General features: G+C 30.6%; 2 protein-coding genes across 2 annotated transcripts; both read right to left on the minus strand.

Annotated features, from left to right (window-relative positions):
• Positions 1-12,292: 12,292 nt before the first annotated feature.
• Positions 12,293-12,785, minus strand: LOC124927819 (protein RADIALIS-like 3). Its single transcript, XM_047468300.1, has one exon. The coding sequence runs from the start codon at positions 12,723-12,725 to the stop codon at positions 12,489-12,491; it is 237 nt and encodes a 78-aa protein (XP_047324256.1). The 5' UTR covers positions 12,726-12,785; the 3' UTR covers positions 12,293-12,488.
• A 3,430-nt stretch (positions 12,786-16,215) lies between these two features.
• On the minus strand, positions 16,216-16,546 carry LOC124927298 (protein RADIALIS-like 3). The gene has a single exon (XM_047467691.1). It carries the CDS (start codon positions 16,477-16,479, stop codon positions 16,237-16,239), a length of 243 nt encoding a protein of 80 aa, XP_047323647.1. The 5' UTR covers positions 16,480-16,546; the 3' UTR covers positions 16,216-16,236.
• Positions 16,547-23,449: the final 6,903 nt, after the last annotated feature.

The raw sequence follows: 23,449 nt of genomic DNA on the forward strand, positions 1-23,449 counted from the left end.
CCACATTTTTTATTGCTCCTCCGGTTGGATAAATAAATAAATAAAATTACATATAACAAAGATTATCATATAGGCTTAAATATTATAATATAGACTATTTTCTATTTTTAATTTTTGTTTGTTATTTATTTGAACTTCTCCAAATTAATCATAACACTGCCCTGTTCAAAGTAACAAATTTGTGAGTTAACTCGGCCACTTATCTGAGTACACGAGTTAAGTCGAAAAACTTATATATATTTTTTTATCATTTTATTCTTGCACTAACAACCCATTCAATTTTATTAGTAAATATTCATATTTTGTTTGCTTTGTGATTTTTGTTCTTTTAATGCGATTTTGACTATTGAACAAATCTTTCTCCTTGCATACATTTTTTTGAACTACAACTTTTCTTTCTTCTTCATTTAATTACTTGTATTTTGTCTGTTTCTAATTATTTATTTGATTATCTATTTTTTTTTAAGGTATAAGTTAGGTCTTGTGATTGCAATGTTTAATTAATTGTACTTCAAATAAAGGTTTCAATAAAACTATCTTATTGTGACTTTTTTCTATCTATTTTTCAAAGTTTTTTTTTTCAAATTCTACATTTACTTTCTCTCTGGTGAATTATTTGGATCTCTACTTCTATTTTAAGGTGATCATTATGTCTTCAATTATCTTTATTGTTATAGATTCAAGTTTGATATTTGTGAGTTTTTAGCATATTTTTTTGGAGTTAATTTACTATATACCTTTCATCATTGATTGATTTCCTCTGTAAAATTCATTATTTTGATTCACCAACTATTGAGTCATCTTCTTGATAATTTTTCAATATGATTACTAGATGAATCCGTTTGTTTATATTTTGAAAATATGCGTTAAAATTGACAAAAAAAAAAAAAAAATGTATTTATTTCAGAATATAACATTAACCCGTTTGTTGGGTTAATGTTGGATTTTGATTTTGTTGAGTCATTAATTAATTCACTATTAAGTTTATCATTCTTTGTTGGTCCATGACCTCACACCTGTAAACACTTGTGTAATGGATTCTCTATACCAGTTGGCCTTTGTCATTTTTGTTTTATTTCTTTCTTTAAAATTCTCAAATTGAATCTAAAATTTCAAAATAAAAATATTTATTTTATTTTAAGACATGTTTGGTTCTTTCTTTTACTTGAAAGTATTATTTTCTTATTACTGCATTTTTTTATTTAATTATTTATATATATATATATATTAATTTTAAATAATTTATTATTATAAGAAAAAAATTAAGACATTGTAGGAAGAATTTTTTTATTTTTGTATTATTTCATTATTTCTTAATATTTGTCTAATTATTATTATAAAAAATAAATTAATGCACTATATACAATAAATAATTTTTTAATTATTTATATATGTATACATATTTTTTAAATAAATTTTCTTTTAAATTGTTTTTCAAATAAATTAATACACTATATACAATAAATAATTTTTTTAATTATTTATATATGTATACATATTTTTTAAAATAATTTTTCTTTGTAGCGGACGTGGATGTGACTAAATACAAATGTCACCTTAGAAATACAAAACTATTATTTTCTCTCTCTTTAATTTCAAAGTATTTAATAATTTTTTTTTTTCAACTTTTTATTATTTTAAAAAATATTTAATAATTTCTCTTTCTTTAATTTTTTATTATAAATATTTATTTTATTTGAAATTTGATTATTATGAAATAAATTCTTAAGTATTAAAATAATTTAATTTAAATTACAAACTATTAATATTTAAAATAAATAGAACACAAACAATTTAACTAAGATGAAAAGAAAACTCTATTATTAAAAAAAATTATAAACTAAGATGAAAAGAAAACTCTATTATTAAAGAAAATTATAATATTATGTAGTAGTTGAATTAAATGTTTAATACATTTTATAAAGAAAAAATTAAGAAAAAGAAATTTAACTTTTAAAGAGAATTAAGAAAGAAAAATTAAAAAAAATAATAATAATAAGTTATTAATTTCTTTAAAATCATTAATGTTTTTCTTTAACTGGAAGTGTATTAAAATTAATAATAATTGAAGAACTAAAAAATGACATAGTAAACTCTTAGGCTTCTTGACTATTGAGTTGTATTTATTGATTAATAAGAGAAAAAGTTTTTTCTGGTCTATTATAAACTAATGAAAGCTTTGTCTGTTTGAGTTTTAAAAAAATTCAATAAAATTTAATTTTTTAATTAATCACTTATTAATAATTACGTCACTGATTTTATTAATTAAAATATTAAAATAATTTATATTTTAAATTATTAATTTATATTTTATTTTTATATATTAATACTTTTTAAATTTTTTTATAAAAAATAATTATATTCTCCTTAAAATCGACACCTATTATTATTATTATTATTATTATTATTATTATTATTATTATTATTATTATTATTATTATTACCGACCTGAATTAGGAAGAGAAATATAATGATTAATATTAATCACTCCTTATCTATGACTTGATTGCAAAAAAATATTATTATTAATTTATTTTTTGAGAAAACAAAATTTTGTTGTTGAAAAACTATTATTGAAATTTTACAAGACTTTGGAGGCGGATTTTTTTTAACTTTTCAATTAATTTTCATTTTATTTCTTTCAAAATTTTGTCAGTTTTTTAAATTTATATTATTTAAAATAAATTTGATTTTTGATGATTTAAATAAAAAAATTATTTATTTAGTAAGAGGAAAAAAAATTGAATATATAAAGATAAAAAATATAGATAATTTTATTTTATTTAGATAGAGATAATTTTAATAAACAACTTCAATCAAATTCTTTGAAATTCTTTTAAATAGGAATTGAAATAGTAATCTAATTAAGTATTAATTTAAACCTTCTCAATCTCAAATAATATATAAAATAGGCAACTTGATTCACATATACTGTACAATAAATATTAACTAAAATGAAATCATAATTTATAATTTGAAACAAACACATACATTAATCACCAAAGAAACAAAACAAAAACAAACTGCAAGTACTACTAAAAAAAAGTGTCCAATATTAAAAAACAAACAGTAAAATAGAAATATCAAGACACATTAAGTTATTCAAGTTTCACCAGTAGCATTGGCATCGTGCATAAGTTTAAATAATTCTCCAAATAGAAGAATCTCCTTCCGCCGAGTTTCAGCCTCATTGTTCAGAGATTTAATCTATCTCTCTTCCAATTCTTTCGCTTTTGAATCCTCAATTTTGGTTAAACAATTTTTAACATAATCATCACTTATTTTCAATAAAAGTTCACATTCAAATGATTTTTTAAAATAAGGATATTTAATCCATAACGTCCTCATCTTTAATTTAGAAACTATAACAATGTCCGTCGTCGGAGAAGACTTCAAAGATCCTTCTGTTTCTTCGTCTTTCTCCTCATTCTCTTCCTCTTTAACCTTCTCCTCTTCCTTGTATTCATCCTCATCTTCCTTCTCATCGCGTTTTCTTTTCAGATTAAGAGTTGATAAGTATTGATTTTCCAATAGAGAATCATCTGTTCCATTCTTCGAAACCATTATGAATGAAAATGATCAAGAACAAGACAAATGTATGAAAATAATACTTAGTTTAAAGAGATGGATGAAAAAGTAGAAAGTATATAGATGTTTTGAGAAGAAGACGAAAAGTTTATTTATTGTAAAGGTAAATTAAAGTTTATTTGTTTAAAAATATGTTTGAATTTGAATTATTTAGATTTGAATTTTATTTAGATTCAAGGTATTTAAAAATCTTAATTGGTAGGTTATTTAAAAATTCTTATCAAATAAGGTGATAAATAAGCTAAATTTAAAGATTTGATTGGTAAAAGAAATACCACAGACAAAGCATTCCTTCCAATATCAAAATTATAACATTTAAGATATCTTGTTTTTCAACATTTACTCTTTGCGGCGTATATTATTATGCTCAGGCTAAAGTTAATTGTGTTGCATGGAGTCAATAGCTAAAGATAGATGGATGGATCCGGCTAGAACAAAGCAAATATGGTACTTCTGATTTATTTATTTTTAATTGTTGTGGTATAAACTCCTATCACGAAAACCAAAGTTTGGACCGATCTCTTTATTACATTATTTCATTTTTTATATGGTCGATCTAATTATGGTCCTCCTCCTAATCAAGTTGAGCTTAATTTCCTCATAGGTTTTCTTCTTTTTATATCTTATCTATTACCAATGAATAATTTTATCTCACGTCATTTTCTTTGTTATATGTTTGTCAAGGCTTACGATTGATTTTGGTTGAATTGGTTTCACCACAATTTACATTACCTAGTTTTGAGTTAGGTAGAAATAATGAGATGAGATTAGCGTTTTACCTTCTCAATTTTGTTTGATTCTATTTAAGTTTTATTGAGAAACTTTCTTGTCCTTTATTTCTTTATGTTTTTATTTTTATTTTAATCATGATAGTTTATTTATATTTTTAATGCAAACTTTATTAAAAAAAAAACTTAAAGAGGTCAGTAAAACAACTGTATTTTGCTTAATTATTGTAAAACTTTAATTGATGAGAGAATATGAGGTGAAAAGATGGTAAAACTTAAAGATGCTGATTGTGAATTTTATTTTAAATTGGTGTGGTATAAATTGGTATCTCTCGAAAAAACAAAGTTTCGATTGATCTCTTTATTTTATTACTTTATATTTATATGGTCGGTCTAATTATGGTACTCCTCCTAATCAAGTTGAGCTTAATTTCCTCTTAGATTTTCTTCATTTTTATCTCATCTATTACCAACGAATAATTTTATCACATATCATCATTTTCTTTGTGATATTTTCACGACTTATTATTGATTTTGGTTTAATTTGGTTTCACCACAATTTACGTTAACTATTTTTGAGTTATGATTTGTTTAATTATTTTTGAAATTTTAATTGATGAGAAAATATGAAGCGAAAAGAGAAAAACTACTGTACAGAAATCCTGACGGCCAACCATAGCCGCAGAAAGTTGAGTACGTTTTTTTTTTGGTAATTTATGATAATAATTTTTTATAATAGTAATGATAGTGAGCGTGAAAAATCTTGACAATAATGTGTAAAGATTGATGTGTCACCTTTTAAGTGGATTGAAAATTTTTATAATTTTAATCAATTAGAAGGTGACACATCATTTCCTACACATTCTTGTCAAGATTTTTCCCTTTCTTTATCATTTCTCTTTTTATAATGTTTTATTCTTTTTCGACCCATAAGGAAAAAAAAAATGTAATATACATGTGTGTGATAATGAGCCAAATAAAAGAAATTTGTGTGATGTCCAATTAAGTTTTAATTGATAAATGATTAGATGAATCTTGTTCTGATAAGGATATATTTAGCTAGGTGGCCCCCTAAAACTATAGCTTTGGAATATTTAGGTTATACTTTTTTTTGTTCCAAATGATATGATTTGAATATTTGGATCTCTTTCTGAGCTTTAGATATAGAATTATATTTGCATTCTTTATTTCTATTTTTTTTTTAATTTTAAACTTGTTATTATAGTCGACGATCATGCATGTTATATATATATATATATATATATATATATATATATATATATAATAGGTAAAAAAGAGAAAAATACGTCAGAAGTTATGTATGTAAGCTTTTAGTGACACGGTAATTAGTAGGATTGATGCGGAATTTATGAATTTTTTAATTGATGTTTTAATATTTTTAGAAACACCTTTTAGTTTATGATTTAAGTTTTAGTGACTCCACATCAATCATGTGGATCCAATCGATCAGCTCCTTTATTTTAATTTTAAATTTTAAATTTGGTGGAGCTCTATGTCAAGGCCCATTGGTATGGGGTGCACATGTCAAACCTACAAGGTGCATTTTTCAGAATATTCAAGTCTTGGGTCATTTCTGGAACTCTCTAGAATCCTTTAGGAGTTCTTGAATTTTGGTTGGTCATTAAACTCTCTAGATTTATCTAGGAGTTCCTCTTTTGTGAGTAAGGTCGTGGAACTCTCTAGATTTCTCTAAGAGTTCCCTTTTTGAAAGTAGGGTCATAGAACTTTCTAGAATTCTCTAAGAAGTTCCTTTTGTATGAAAGGTGGGAGAACTCTCTAGAATTCTCTAGGAGTTCTCATGTATAGGTGCTAATAGAATTCTTTAGAAATATCTAGGAATTCTTGGGTCTAGGTTAGATAATAGAAGTGTCTAGAAAACACTAGGTCTAGGAGGATCTAGAATGATCCATACACTTGTATATAAACAAGTCTTGCCCATAAACCAAGACACTTAACTCCAAACAACGAATGTTCAAAGCACTCAAAATTTGTAATACCTCACTCTTGTAAGTAAGAAACAAGATATTCTCCAAGCTCTTTCTCTCTCAAATTGTTCCATCTTCTTGCATATTTTAAGAGGCTGACTAGCTAGGATTGTGGCAATCTAGCCTAGTGCCGCGCGAGACGAGAGAATATTCGGTGACCGAGTTTCTGCCCGTGACAAGTGGTATTAGAGCGAAAGTGGTATCGCATCCACGTTTGTGCTTCCGCATTTAAGAGAAGAGATGGATTCAAGTTCCAAAGTCACAAAGGTTTCGACTGGCGAATAGAAGGACAAGAGGTCCAAGAGGGACAAGTCCGTCGAGAGGAGTGTCGGCATGGAAGCGCGGGTGACCCGACTTGAGGAAGGCATGTCCGAGCACCAGGAGGCTCTCGAAGTGTTTAGCGCGATGGCGAGAAGGTGACGACGTTGGATGAGGCTGGTGAAAAGTTGGAGAACGAGGTGATGGGGATCATTAACAATATGAACCGGAGCATTCGTGACGAAATGCTAGGATCGGTTCGAGGGGAGGTTAATGATATCTGCCATGAAGTGCTCGAGACAATCCAGGGAGAAATCCATGCGATGGTCGAGGCCCTCCGGAGGGAGATCTTAGAGAGACTAGAATCAATGGAAAGGCGGATTGGGAGGAATGGAGGGGAACATAGAGGTGCGACACCTCAACGGATGGATGTTCCTAAGCCAACTCCATTCAAAGGCTCGAGGAGTGCAAGGGAAGTGGAGGACTTCCTTTGTAACATGGAGAGGTATTTCTGGGCATCAAACATACTAGATGATCGTGGCAAGTTGGAGACGACACCTTTCTTCCTAGAAGATATGACAATACTGTGATGGAGGAGGCGAGAAGTAGATATTGAACGAGGTACGCTGCGAATGGAGACATGAGAGGACTTCAAGACCGAGTTCAAGCGCCAATTCTTCCCAGAGAACACCGAGTTCGAGGCTAGCAAAAGGTTAAATCAACTTGTGCACAACAGGAGCATCAAGGAATATATGAAGGAGTTCTAAGAGTTGATGCTCGAGTTACCGAGTCTAACGGAACAGGAGACCCTGTTCGCGTTTGTGAATGGCCTTAAGACTTGGGCGCAGTTGGAGCTGTAAAGGGCCAAGGTGCGGGACGTCTCCGAGGCAATCGCGGTTGCAGAAAGACTGTTAGAGCTCAAAGTGTCTATGGATAGGCCGAAGATCCTCAGGGACGAGGAAGAAAATCGTGGGGGAGACCGCCCACGTGACTAGGAGAAAGGTGGGGAAGACCGCCCACCTAGGAAGGGGCATGCACATAACAACTCTGTAGGGAAGACCGTCGACTCGAGTAAGCCAAGAGTGTGTCATATTTGTGGTGCCCATAATCACATAGGGTTTATGTGCCCGTTCAAGGGGGGAAAGGTTGCAGCAGTAAAAGGACATGAGTCTTCCGAGGAAGAGGAAGGGACTCGAGTGGGATCCTTGAGACTGCTCAATGCTGCGAAGACTATTGTTGCGAAGCCGATCAAGGGAACTAAGAGTGGCTCTTTGTTCGTGGAGGCTTGGATTTAGGGAAGACGCATTAAGGCACTAGTGGATACAGGGGCTACGCACAACTTCATGCGAGAAGGAGTAGCCAAAGCGTTGGGTCTGTGGATCAGCCCAACAAGAGGGACGGTGAAGTCCTTTTACGTAGCCAAGCTGGTGGCCGGGGAGGCTAGGAAAGTGCACACCAAGATTGGAGACTGGTATGGGACAGTCTCGTTTACCTTGGTCCCAATGGAAGACTACGACGTAGTGTTGGGACTACAATGGTGCGATCAGGTACGCGCTTGCATAATGCCTTATTCCGATTCCTTAATCATTTTGGATCACGGAAAGTCTAGCGTGATTCCAACAAGGAGAGAATTCGAGGGAATAGGCATGTTCTCGGCAATGCGATTCATCCAAGGTCGCAAATGTGGTAAATGGGCTTTTACCGATTTTGCTAGGGTGGATGATGGGGACGGTTCCAAGGGGAAAGGACAAGTACCCAAGGAAGTCCAAAGGAGGTGCAAGGTCTTCGAGCGGCTCAAGGATAAAGGCACGAAACTATCAGATCCACAAGGTTTGGCCACAGGCAACGTGGGCCAAAGTCAGTCCGTCTTCACTCACGTCAAGTCCATGTGAAATGATGCAGGGCGTGCAGTCAGGAAAGGGTATGGTGGAAGGGGGAAGTTTCCCCCGCAACAGTTGAAGTCTCTACGGTCTATGCTCAAGGGGCTTGTGCGTAGATTCGAGGGACCATTTTCAATCGAGAGACGTGTGGAAAATGTTTCATATCGGTTGGAGTTGGCGGCCATAGGTGCACCCGATGCCATGACGTGCAAGGGGGAGGAAGAGAACTCAGGGGACGCCAGGAAGAAGATCACCATGCATCGTTCTAAGGTCGTGCCGAGGTCGACCACGACTTAGGTGGGGGAGAATGTCACGGCCCATTGGTATGGGGTGCACATTTCAAGCCTACAAGGTGCATTTTCCAGAATATTCAAGTCTTAGGTCATTTATGGAACTCTCTAGAATCCTTTAGGAGTTCCTGGATTTTGGTTGATCAAGGAACTCTCTAGATTTATCTAGGAGTTCCTCTTTTGTGAGTAAGGTCGTGGAACTCTCTAGATTTCTCTAGGAGTTCCCTTTTTGAAAGTAGGGTCATAGAACTTTCTAGAATTCTCTAGGAAGTTCCTTTTGTATGAAAGGTGTGAGAACTCTCTAGAATTCTCTAGGAGTTCTCATGTATTGGTGCTAGTAGAATTCTCTAGAAATATCTAGGAATTCTTGGGTCTAGGTTAGGTAATAGAAGTGTCTAGAAAACACTAGGTCTAGGAGGATCAAGAATGATCCATACACTTGTATATAAACAAGTCTTGGCCATAAACCAAGACACTTAACTCCACACAACGAATGTTCAAAGCACTCAAAACTTGTAATACCTCACTCCTGTAAGTAACAAACAAGATATTCTCCAAGCTCTTTCTCTCTCAAATTCTTCCATCTTCTTGCATCTTTTAAGAGGCTGACTAGCTAGGATTGTGACAATCTAGCCTAGTGCCGCGCGGGATGAGAGAATATTCGGTGACCGAGTTTCTGCCCGTGACATCTAGCTACTCTAATTAAGTAGGCTGTCATGTAATCGAGTTACTGTTTTCCATCTTGTTTTGGATTGGGTGTGATTTCAATACTTATAGTACTTGAAATAAAATGTGCTGAATTAAGGAAGATTATAAAAATATTGGTGGCTTTCAGTCTGAAGACTATAAAAATAAGTCAATGAACAAGTTTAACTAATTAAAATGATTGAGATCAATGGAGGAAGGGGAGACATACAAAATGCACAATTACGACCATCTTTTCGGAAACAATCCTTTCTATGATTGACGTGGGCAAAAGAAGGTGATACCCAAGATCCCCAACCTCTCTGAGGTCCTGGGTTCGAACTCGTCAGACGACAAGTTCCGTTCGTCTGGTTAAATTGGTTGAGTAGATTTGCGGGTTATGTGTGCTTAATCTACAAGGATTAGTCGCACTTCGAAGGAGAAACAGAACCAGCGTTCTAGAAAAACAAAATAAAACATTGACGTATGATAGATTTTCGACATAAATGAGTTTGCATAACTTCCTAAACGAATGGTGTACCATCAAGAATTTTGTGTTAATCAAAGCGAGAGATGGTGGGTTTTACTCAAACGTCCTCAAATGCTTCTTTGCCACCATCGTTTACCAAATTTATTTAGAACCAAATGCAAGGTCTTCACAAGGACTCGAAGAACCCTGAATCAAGTCGGGAGGGATGTGGTCAATGATGGTAACTCACTCATTCATTTGTGGAGGTGAATTCCCGTTGCTTAACAAAACTGGACCTTTCTTTGCAATATTGGGGTGATTGGTTTCTACAATAATCTTCTGTGAAGTATAATTGCGATTCACTAGGTAATGTCTAAATGTTTTGAGATCAGAAGTTTAGAAGTTTGTATTGAGGAAAATAATACAATTGTACTTTAATTTTTAGTAACCATCCCAATTAATTTTGTATGGCTATCTTACTATAATTTTGTACTAATATTATATCATATGCATAGTTGTGGCATCAATTGCATATACGTCAGTTTAGTCAAGTTTATTCCAACTGATGAGAATGAACCTGGCCACTTATATCCTTCTTATTCTCATTTTCAATAAATATATATATGTGATGTCTAATTGATTAAATTGATCGATCATGATTAGATGTCACTTGTTCTATAGGTGAACCCCTTCCTCTAAAGTAAAGCTTTAGAATATTGAGGCTTCACTTTTCTTTTATTCCAAAGGATATGATCAATTGAATATTTAGACATGTCTTTCTCTGCTGCCACAGAAACAGATCGATCTGTAAATTTTGTTTTTGAAAATATTATCCATCTAAATAAACTTCCCATTTTTGAAGATGATATAGTTATGTTAATGTTTTTTTGGTAGTAGCTAGAACCCTTGACGTGTTATGCATGCATGGTTAGTCCTTAGGTTTTTTAACTTTAAAGTTTACCCAAAAAAAGTCTGTTTAATTTCTTATCAAGCTTGTTTTGTGATTATATATTCAGTCTCTCATTATTTGAATATTTTATATTTTAGAATTAAGTTGCTAAAATAATTATGTTAAAAAATAATAAATTAAAATACATTTACCGACATAATTTATTTCTTAGCGTGGGTAAATTCCTTATAAGGATGCTGGATAAAAGGTGATCTTCTGTTCATGATCTCTCTATATAGAAAATGTTCATTAATTAATTAACATGCATAAATGGTACAGACAAATTTTATTATTTTTTTAATTTGTTTATCATAATTAAATATTATTTTATGAAACATATTCTTAAATCCATTTCATTAACATTTTAATACAAAATAAAAATACTTCTAATATTTTTTTTATCTTGTTAGTTCCTTTCCAAACACCCTTTCTCTCCTAGCTACTTAACATGTACATAAATTTTTGAACAATTTCTTTATTTATCTTTTCTCAAACATTTCATCGATCATTTATTCCATATTTTATATTAGTTACATATATATCTTCTTTTATTTCATGTTTTTCTTTACATATTTTCTTTCTTCTTCATAAATTATTTAAGTTTTTTCAAGCTTTTCATCTTCATAAATTTTAACCACTTATCCTTAATCAAATCCTATTATTAATATATTATTTCTCTTATTAGTAATTGAATTATATTATTAATTTTCTTTTACTCTTATTACTAATTGAATCATATTACTTTTTTCTAAAAATTAATATGTTTTCTTCAAATTGAATCATATTATAAATTTGTTATTCTTACTCTCATTAGAATTTTGTTTATATTGAAATAATCGTTCAATAATACTTTAATATAAAAATTTCATTTTCCTTGTCTTGTATTCGCCTTGGGGTGGGTGGCATGGGAAAATAAGTACAATAAAAATATAATAACCAAACAACGCATAAGGTTTTAGAAAAACAAAGATATAGATAAAAGAAAAAGAAAATATACTTAAAAATATAATATGAAAATTAATTCATAAGTTTTTTTTAGATTTATTTCGGAAAATTGATGGATTCGGTATGAGATTACCTAGCTACGAGCTCAATCACATCTTGGGAAACGTGGTTGTATTATACCTAACATCATTAAGTACGTCGGGAAAAGTCAAGTTGACAAGCTTATAACCGACTTTCAAACTTCAAATGATGTATTATGAGTTGAGATTTTCTTTATTGATGTTTTGTTATTTTTGAATCTATTTTAATTTTATAGATCACAAATTCTAGGTGAATTTGTAATGTTTGATGAGTTGTAATTGGATAATTTATGATAAATATTGTAATAATTAGTATCGAATTGATTTTTACGAATTATTATTATTATTATTGTGATCTTGATCACAAAAATCATGAATTCGTTGTGTAATATATATATTTTACTAGTTATCCAACTTGACATAAACTGCAGAAAGCATGCAGGCTATATACAATATAATATATATTGAAGTTGTTACTTAATTAATTAGAGTGACATTAAAACAGAATAAAAGAGTAAAAGTAGATGAATTAGAAGTGGAGGCCTTCCTTACAATGGCCACACTTGTTCTTTCGTGTATTCTTCATGAGAATTAAGCAAGGCTGCGGCCTTTCATGATGAATGCATGTAATTTGGAAAGGGAACACGACCAGACTCGATTTTCCATACATCTTCCAGAAGCAGTTGGAAGTGAGACTTGCAGTCTTCTGCCGTCTTGCCACCGCCCACGGCCCTTGCAATGTTGTGCCATCTGTCGGGTGTTTCGGTATCGTAATGTGCTAAAGCCCTCTCGAATACCTTGTTTTCTTGGGCCGTCCAGGTTGACCTTCTCGAACTCAATGAAGCCATAAATAAATATATGAAAGAATTAAAGAGACACAAAAAGAGATATATAATGAAGCAGGTGATATTTGGTGCTTGCTGTGAATTGAAATCTGACATGGATTTAAGTGCTTATATAGTGGTTTATTTGGAAAGAAATTAAGCAAGTGGGATCGATTGAGAAACCCAAGTTGGTGGGGTCACATAGAGAATTTGATCTTTTGATTCTCTAAGCCAAAAGCTGGTAGAGAGAAAGAGAATAATACTTAACTATGAGAGGTAGAATCCAAGTGACTCGTCCCCTTAACAACCACAAAATCACCACATTCATTCCAATATCAAAAATATTACATTTAAGCGTCGGTAACTAACATTTACTCTTTGCGGCGTATATTATTATGTGCCGATAAGGTTAGTATTGTTGCAACAAACTCCATAGCTAAAGATAAATAGATAGATGGGCCGGCTAGATCAAAGAAAATATAATGCTGCCTCTTTTCACTCACTAATATATATATATATATTATTATATCATCAAAATTAAAATTGTTTTAAAATTTTTTTAAGTTTTATTGAGATATTTCCTTATCTATTATTTTCTTATGTTTTATTTTTATTTTTATTCATGAAAATTTATTTATTTTTACTAATGAATAAAAGCTTTATTAAAAAAAAGAAAGAAAAAAAAAACTTAAAAGTGATCAGTAAAATGACTTTTCATTTTTAAAATTTTAATTGATGAGAAAATATTAAGTTAAAAAAATGAGAAGTTAATTAATAAAAAGTCAACAAGAGAAAATAATAAAATTAAAGTAAATTTATATATGGTAGAGAAAAGCCTATCAATAGATGGTGCTACCGGCCAAATTTGTCTAATTTTCGATCTTGTTGGATTTTTTATTTATGATTATTTTTACAATTTATGTTAATTTGAATTTTTTTTTTATTCCTTTGTATCCACCTCACCTGGAAATTATTGAAAACAATATCTTTTCAAAAAGTAATATATATATATATGTGTGTGTTCAAAAAAAGAAATTTGTGAGATGTCCAATTAAGTTGATTAATGATTAGATGAATCTTGTTCTCAGAAGGATATAATCTAGCTAAGTGAACCCCCTTGAAGGTATAACTTTGGAATATTTAGGGTACACTTTATTTTTCATTTATTCCAAATGATATGATTTGAATATATGAATCTCTTTCTGAGCTGTAATAGAATTAGATTTGCATTCTTATATTTGTTTTGTATTTAAATTTTTATATTTGTTATATAGATGGTCTTGTTGTATATATAACTATGTATATGTAAAAATTGCGCCAGAAGATATTTATGTAAACTTGTAGTGACACAGATGAGTAGGATTGATGCGGCATTTAAGAAAATTTATTGACGCTTTTTAACCGCTGATTTTAGTATTTAGAAACACTTTTTAGTCTATGATTTTAATTTTAGCGACGGATTGTAGCGGTTCATTCTTGTATTAGCGACACTTTTGTAACTATTAGCAATTCCAACCTTTTGTCAGTCAAGCTTCCTTTTTATTTAGTTTCTGTAAGTGGATTTTAGTCAAAAATATATATATAGTCTTAAAAGGATAGAAGCCTGCCACACATATGTAAAGTCAATCACAAACCATTTCTTCAATTTAAAATTTATTTATTTTTAATTATTTTTAATACATATTTCGTATTTTCACTTAATGAGTTTATTTCAAATAATAAATAAATTATATGTTGAAATTATAAATTTATTTTAATTTTTAATCATTTTAATTTATATATATATATATATATAATATTTATAATTATTAAACGCAATGATAATTTAAAATAAAATATTTTTAACAATTTGTTTTTTTTTTAAATTATAAATTCTAATTCTAATTCTAATTCTAATTCTAATTATTATTATTATTATTATTATTATTATTATTATATATATATATATATATAATAATTTTATTTATGTGGGTTATAATGATCCGATGTAAGTATGGGTAGAATTGGACTGGTTCACCAAACTTATTAACTGGATAGTGGGATGCAATATTTGGAGTGACATCTCGATAATGTGGAAGTCTTTTCATGGACAATGCAAATTTTCGGTTGGCGATGCCTCTTTGATTAATTTTTTAGAGGACTTATGGTGCAGTGTCAGAATTCTTTCATCATCGTACCTGACCCTTGCCTCGATTGATATATGTAGAGATGTTACAATCAATAACATGTTTGACGCGAGTTCTAATGATTTTGCAATGAGAATAAAATATAGAAAAAGACTAAATGTTGAAGAGTTAGCTTCACAAGATAGAATGTTGAACTTGGTGGGGCGTAAAGAGGTGAATCCTTCTTTTTGTGATATTTTGCGTTGGCAAGATATTGATAATTTTAAGGTTAGTCATTGCTTCTCTTTAATTGTGGAGAATGTTCCTTATGATCTCATATGGAGTTGGCGCCTCACTTGCTCTTACACTGTGATGAAATGGCTGCGATTTGGAGATTATTATGAGACATGACTGGTATTCAATGGGTTATGCCAGAATCAAGCGTTAGTTGTTGGAAAGTGTGGATAGAGATGGTAAGCTCGGTTGGTCTGAGTCGTTGAGCCCTTATCTTGCTTATCTTCTAGTGGACTATTTTTCTTGAAATGAACTGTAGAACGTTCAGTGATCGTTATTGACCAACACGTTTAATTCATAATTATATTATTATACTCCACCAAGGTAACCCAATGATAAGAGTCGGTTTAAAAGATCAAAATGTCACAAATTCGATTCCATCTCGAAATACTTTGAGTTTAAGCGGGGAGGCCATAGATGTGGGGTGTAATGCTATTTCTCCTTTAATTCAAAAAAAAGATTAATTTTTTGAATATCAGGGATGTTTCATTGGATAAAACAGTTGAGACAGTTGGACAACTCATTGATATTTTTTAAGAGCTCGGTGCTCGTTAAAATTTGTTTTTATGTTTGATCATTAGTGAATTATTTTGTGTTATATTTTTTCTAAATTTTTCTTTCAATTTTGTAATTTTTTTTCGTTGAGCGGAAACACTTTTCATTTATATCATTTTGCATGGACCATTATTTTAAAAAAATATATTTATTTTTGTCAGTAATAATTTGTACTGACACATAAGATTACGCCGGTAAATGATCAATATGCGTCGATAATAATATTTACCGATACATAAAAATATCGATTTGTTTATTCTATAGACGATTTTATTATTTTTAAATTTCAATTTTACTATAATTATTTTAATATAATATAAATACATAAACTAAATATTTAAAATGTCTTTTTATTTATCATTTTATATATAAAACTTATAATGAAATGTGGTGCAAGACAGATTCATAGTGTATAAAGGGATTAATAATTTAAGAAATTGAGAATGCGTTCAATTTGCGAATACAACTTAAATAATTAAAATAAAAAGGAGATGAATTAGTGGTGGGAGTAATTAGGGGCCTTTCTTGATGGTCAGACAGACTTGTTTAATAATCTAATGCAATCGGTAGCTGATCATCGATCATGATGAACGCATGTAATTGGGAAAGGGAACACGGCCGGACTCGATTTGGTAGAGATCTTCTAGAAGAATCTGGAAGTGAGACTTGCACTCTTCCGCAGTCTTGCCGCCACCCACGGCCCTGGCAATGTTGTGCCACCTGTCGGGTGTTTCGGTATCGTAACGTGCCAAGGCCCTCTCGAAGAGCTTGTTCTCTTGGGCCGTCCATGTTGACCTTCTTGAACTCATTGAACTCGAAGCCATGATGTATATATTGAGTACTCAACAACTGTGAACTCGAGAAACAGATTGATTATTATTAAAAGGATAGAGTAATTGGTGGTGTGAAGAAGTTGGATGGAATTGGGTGTTTATATAATGCTTAATTTGGAGAAGAGAACGTGGGATTCATCAGGACCTAAGCAAGTTGGTGGGTGAGAATTTCATATTCTCTAATAAAAAAAATGAAAAGAGATAATAGGGTAAGAAGAACAAGGAATAAGAAAAGAGCCGAATGACTCGTTTCCTTACCAACCACAAAATCATTAGATTTCCCACAAACAAGGGAATTAATGCAAGAGGGAAAATATAAATATATTTTCTACTTATAGAAAAGAAAAAATAAAGTTATAAGATTTCTTACGGCTAAATATTATTAAGAAAATCATCAATTTATTTTGAGAAATTGATAAAAAAAAATTAAAATTGTGACAATCACGTGTGGATGAAAAACAATATTGTATTATATTAAGTTGTCGAAATATGTGACTTATGGAGATGGAATCGTATCTCACATTTTTGTATTGTCGGTGTAGCTGGTATTTAGAGTCTTTTATAATATGATTGAGATTCACTGGTTGATGTCTATCGTTGCTGTAATGTTTGGATTGCAGCAACTGGTATATGGGTCTTAATTTTTTAGTAACTATTTTGATTAGGCTCGAAAGAAACCATTGTATCTTCGATGATTGTTTTTGTTTGTTGGGAGCGTAATCATATTTCTCGAGTATATAGATGCTTGATAATAAGTTGGATTACTTGTTTTTGTTTTATGGCATTTTTATTTTATTTTCTCTTATGTTATATATACTTAAACAAATCTCATCATTTTATTATAATTAACTATTTTTAGAAAAAATAATAAAAATAGGGTGTTCTAGCTCAGATTTCAGCATATGTATAGTTGTGGTAATCAGTGCATATACGTCGCGTTAGTGAGTTTATTCCAACTTATATCCTTCTTATTCTATCTTTCAATATTATATATTTATATATATATATATATATATATATATATATATATATATATATATATATATATATATATATGATAAAAAAAAATAAAGATATGTATGTGATGGATGATGATTAGATGTATCTTGTTCCCTAGGTATCTAGGTGAATCCCCCTCCCTCTAAATGTATAGCTTTAGAATATTGAGGCTGCACTTTTTCTTTTTCTTTTTTCTTTTATTCCAAATTATATTAATTGAAGATTTAGATACTACGCATTTCTCTGCTACCACAGAAATATATTTTTGAAAAAATTATCCATCTAAAAATACTTCTCATTTTTGTAGTTGCTATTATGGATGTTAATGTTTCTTTATACAAGCTCGAAGATCGAAGCCTCGACGTTTTATGCATTATTGTCCTTGGGTTTTTTTACATTAAAGTTTACGCCCAAAATAGCTTACTTAATATTTTTTCATTACTCTTGCATCTACCTAAACGAAGTTGATGGCTCCAACACGGGCAGATCGATGTGTTTATTCCCAATGTAGGAGACACGACACGGCAATATGACGTTCAAGTCATACCATCACCTTATACACTTTTGTTTCGTTATCAACACAAATGAATTACGGGTAACAAATATATGAATTGGAGTGAGGCACCCTGATTCTAACCCAATCGATTTCCTACGATAACAAGGTGTTCTCATCGAGCTCAATAAATTTTCAAAGATCATTACTGGCCCAACTAATAAGATCGTGATTCTACATATTGTTTGGCATTCCAAACAATCGAATCCATGTATCCTCCCTATCTGCGTGGGTTCTTATGATATGTTCAGCGCAACAAACTTTGGGTTCTCAATGTTAACCGATCAACCATCAACGAGTCGTTAGATTCCTTCATCGACTAAAGGTCTAATACACTTATAAATTGGCATGATAAATGTTGTTTTAAATTCGTTCCATAAAGCAACATATTTTCCTCGAGAATTGAAGTCATATCAAAAGACACCCTAATTAGGTCCAAGTCCGAGGCACCCTCGGTTCCAAGCCGACGTTTGAATAGTCCGGCGTAATAGTTTTAATTGGATTAAGAAGATGAAAGTTAGAAAATAAATATTGATACAATTACTCTTGTTTTGCGAGTTTCGAGACAGGTTTGAACTACCACGACAATGTTGAGTTATGTAACATACACTTATAATAAACTCTATAAGTATTAATTAGAGTTTATTGGGTTTGTATTTAGTTTTGGGCTTGGGCCTGACAAAGAGTTATTTATGTTTATTATTTGAATGTTTACCCTATAAATATGTGATTATTAAGGATTTACAAGGTTGAAAGAGAATTTTAGAGAGATAAAGTGTGAGGCAAAAAAAAATTGTATTCCTTCTTTTATTCATAGTGAAATCTAGTGGCGGCTGAATTAGACGTAGCTCAATTTGAGTGAATCACTATCTGTGTTTTTTTGTGTTCTTTTTTCTTGCGTTTTTAAAGATTATTTCAAGTAGGTCGGATTTGGGAGATACAAATCCTAACAAACAAGAAATATGAACCTAACTTAACCGAACGGAGACTTCAATTATTTGGGAACGTGTAAGACTTGGACTATGTGAACATTTTATTATAGTTAAAGTTTTCGGTGTGCTAAATTAAAAATCACACATTCAATATTTCGAGTCTTGTCTTTTAATTGATGTTTTGTTATTTCATATTTGTGAACCTCTTTTATTCTTATAAGTAATAAGTTCTCGTTATTATTTGTTGAGTTGAAAATAGATAATTTATGACAAATATTATCATTATAATTTGTAGCAATTTTTTTTTTAAATTGTTCTTGTGTATTAAAAATGGTAAAATTGTTTAAACACGCAACGGCAAAAATTACATGAAAAAATAATATTTTTTAAAAAATAGTAAAAAATATGAAAAGAATAAAAACACGTTACCCAACATATTATTAAATTTATAGATCTTTAAGAATAACGAATAACTTCCCGAGCGTACTTCACCGTTTTTTTTTATGAATTATTATCATTATTATTATTATTATTATTATATATATACTTTGAATATACTAGTTATTTCAAACTTGAAAATTTTCTTAAAAGGTAGTAGAATAATTAAGTTCAACTTGACTAATTAAACTGTCGGATGTGGAAAGCATGCAGGAGATGCACAATTATATATGTTTAGGTGGTTACTTAATTAGAATGACATTGAAATAGAATAAAAAAGTGAGTAGATGAATTAGAAGTGGAGGCCTTCCTTACAACGGCCATACTTGTTCTTTCGTGTATGCTTCAGAATTAAGCAAGGCTCCGGCCTATCATGATGACTGCATGTAATTTGGGAAGGGAACACGACCTGACTCGATTTTCCATACATCTTCTAGAAGAATCTTGAAGTGAGACTTGCACTCCTCAGCCGTCTTGCCACCACCCACTGCCCTGGCAATGTTGTGCCATCTGTCGGCTGTTTCGGTATCGTATACTGCTAGAGCCCTCTCGAACACCTTGTTCTCCTGGGCCGTCCAGGTTGACCTTCTCGAACTCAATGAAGCCATATATATGAAAGAATTAAAGAAAGACACAAAAAGAGAGAAAGAGATTTAATGAATGTGATATTTGGTGCTGGCAGTGAATTGAAATTTGACAAGGATTCAAATGTTTATATAGAGGGTTTATTTGAAGAGAAATTAAACAAGTGGGATCAAGTTGGTGGGGACGAACGGAGAGAATTTTATCTTTTGATTCCAGAAACTATTTGAAGAAGAAATTTAAAGAATCAAAGTGACTCGTCTCCTTAGCAACCACAGAATCACTACATTCCCTAATAAATAATTCAATGAATGTAAAACATTTAAGCGTTGGTATCTTGTTCTTCCACATTTACTCTTTGTGGCGCATTATATATAATGCGCCGGAAAATGTGAGTTTTGATACATGGACTCCATAGCTAAAGATATTTTAAATTGGTATAGTATAAAGTGGTGTCTCTCCAAAACCATAGTTTGGACCGATTTTTTTATTCCATTACTTCATATTTCTTTCTCTTTTATGGTCGGTCTAATTATGGTCCTCTTTTTAACCAATTTGAGCTTAATTTTCTCTAGGTTTTCTTTTTTTTTATCTCATTTATCACCGAAGAATAATTTTATCTCATATCATTTTCTTACTTATTATTGATTGGTTCTACTAGTTTCACTACAATTTACATTAACTTTGAGTATGATAGAAAGAATGAAAAGGATTAGCGTTTTATCTTCTCAATTTTTTTAGTAATTTATCTAAGTTTTATTTTGTGATAATCATTTTCATAAATTATGCTAATTTGATTTTTTTTATTGCTTCTTATCGACACCCCGAAACTTAATAAAAAAAATATCTAACGTTTCAAAATGTAATATATATATATATATATATATATATATATATATATATATATATATATATATATATAATGTGTGTGTGTTCTTAGTAAAATAAAGGAAATTTGTGAGATGTTCAATTAAGTTGATCAATGATTAGATGAATCTTGTTCTCAAAGGATTATATATCTAGCTAGGTGACCCCTAGCTTGAAAGTATAGTTTTGGAATATTTAGGGTACACTTTTTGTTTTTTTATTCCAAGGCCTTGTTCTCTTACTAAATCAATTTTCCAATCAATCACTTCTCAACAATCACATCACTCATTTCATTAACCAAAATACTAAAATACCATTTAATTTAAATTATTATTTTATATTTTATTTATATATATCAATACCCTTTAAGTCTTTTTTATCAAAAATAATCATTACTTTCTCAAAATCATCACCCAATCATTCAATTTTTTACTCTCTTGATTTTTAAAAAAACCCATAACCGAAAAAGACTCAAATTATATTTCTGAGCTGTAGTAGAAATTAGATTTGCATTTTTTTATTTTAAATTTTAAATTTTGTTATATAGATGGTCTTGTTTCAAACAGGTGAAAAATGAGAAAAATATATCAGAGGTACTTTTAGTGACAAAGTAGGATGATGCGGCATTTGAATTTTTTTTATTAACGTTTATTAACAGATGATTTTAGTATTTAGACACTTTCTCGTCTATAATTTATGTTTTGCGACGATATTTGTGGTTGATTCTTGTATTAGCGACTCTTTTATTCTATATGTTTAATAAGTTAGCTACACTTTTTAAACTATTTCACCTTTATTATACTTCAGGTGTGAGGTGCCCAAGCAACAATGCATAAGAGGTTGATCTCATTAGTGTTGTTAGTATGCTTCCTGACTAGTTCACTTTTATTTTTTTATTTACTATTAATGGGGTTTTGGCCTTAAAAATTGATATAATCATAATTATTTCTTACTGTTTTGGTTTTAGTCTCGCAGCAACTATCATTGCTAGAATTTAAATCATTAAGCATGTTGGTGCAGTTGTTGTAGAATAAATAATTTTCTCCATTTGAGAGCTCCTACCAAACGATATTTTTCTCTTTATTTTGATTTGAAAATGACATTTTATGTTTTAATAATGTTTGTAATTAAACTAAAGTTCAGTGTAGTGTACAACTTTATAATTTTATTAAATAAATTGTAAAAATATATTGAAACAAAAAAGAATATTAGCGACGGTGTTTTGAACCTGTCGCCTTTTGTAGCAAAGGCAGAAGCAATAGTGACAACTTCCTACAGTTTGGAGTAATGTGGTTAATGATATTGGTGACGGTATATTGAGAAACAACGCTCGGTGTTTCTTGTCACTATTTCCTTTTATTTTACTAGTGGTAACTATCCATGAACAATGAAGGTTGACAGATTTGGAGTGTAAGTGAGATGAGTCGAGCCGAGCGTTAGGTATCATACTAATTGAACTCGAATCGATTTGTATTATATATACTCAATTGAGTATTAAAATTAATACTCAAACTCGAAAATTTAATTTAAATAAATAAAATTATATATTTTATTCAAGATGGATTTGCTCATTTTTCTAGAATATGGAAGATTGAGTATGAGGAATATGGAATTGCTCTTTTAATTGTAAGGAAGAAAAGAGAAAGGAGAAGAGGATAAGTTTTAGGGAAGTTGCTCAAGTAGACTAGTGGAAGTGTTTGGAGAGAAGATGTGCAAAAGATGTTTATAATATATATATATACTATAAATATAATTGTTTATAATATTTATATATCAACTCACTCGCGGGCTACTCGAACTAGAAATATAAAGCTCGAACTCGAGCTCGATTAAACTGAGTTAGGGTCGAGCTTTCACCGAGCTATTAATGAGCACTCACGAGTAGCTTGATTTGTTTACACTCCTAGGTTTATAAGAAAGTTTATATCAACTCACCCGGTTCACTGATATTTTGAGGTTTTTGTGTGTTGGTTGATGTTTTATTATTTGTGAGGCATAAAGTAACATGCATGGTGCCCAATTTTGCACAAACTGATTTGGGATCATGTCTTTCATGTTGTTGATCTTCTTCTGCTACAATTGGAAGAGTGGCAAATTCCTCATCTTCCTTTTCAACATTTAATTATCCCCTGAAGTTGATCCCTTTGTCTACTCACTCGAAATCTCATTCTCCAATAGTATTTCCTCCTTCTACACTAAGGGATCATCCATCCCATTCCTAATAACGGTCATAACTAGTTCAATTGTTATAGAAACTGCATCCTAATCCTATTAATGTTCAACATTTATTGTGATATTTTAATGAAAAGAAACATGATTAAGTCAAAAAAATATATAAAGTGTTGAATTACACATTAATTTTAGTTTAATTATAATTATGATCACTCTCATTATAATTCTTGTAAAATATCTTTTTTGAAAAGTTGAAACTTTTCATTAAACACTAGGCCAAGAATATTTCGACTTTTGTGGATAAAGTTGGAGGGATCCTATAAAATTTATATTTAGGAGTTATCTAAATTTTAAAACATTCTAGCTAACAGAATAGTACAATAATTAATTAAGTGTCAACTTGGGTTATGCTGACCGA

The sequence above is a fragment of the Impatiens glandulifera genome, chromosome 2 (genome assembly GCF_907164915.1).
Source record: "Impatiens glandulifera chromosome 2, dImpGla2.1, whole genome shotgun sequence".
Taxonomy (NCBI): Eukaryota; Viridiplantae; Streptophyta; class Magnoliopsida; order Ericales; family Balsaminaceae; genus Impatiens; species Impatiens glandulifera.

Bases quoted from the DNA above. Each gene is read 5' to 3' on its own strand.
- LOC124927819 (XM_047468300.1), bottom strand. From the start codon at position 12,725: ATGGCTTCATTGAGTTCGAGAAGGTCAACCTGGACGGCCCAAGAAAAC.
- LOC124927298 (XM_047467691.1), bottom strand. From the start codon at position 16,479: ATGGCTTCGAGTTCAATGAGTTCAAGAAGGTCAACATGGACGGCCCAA.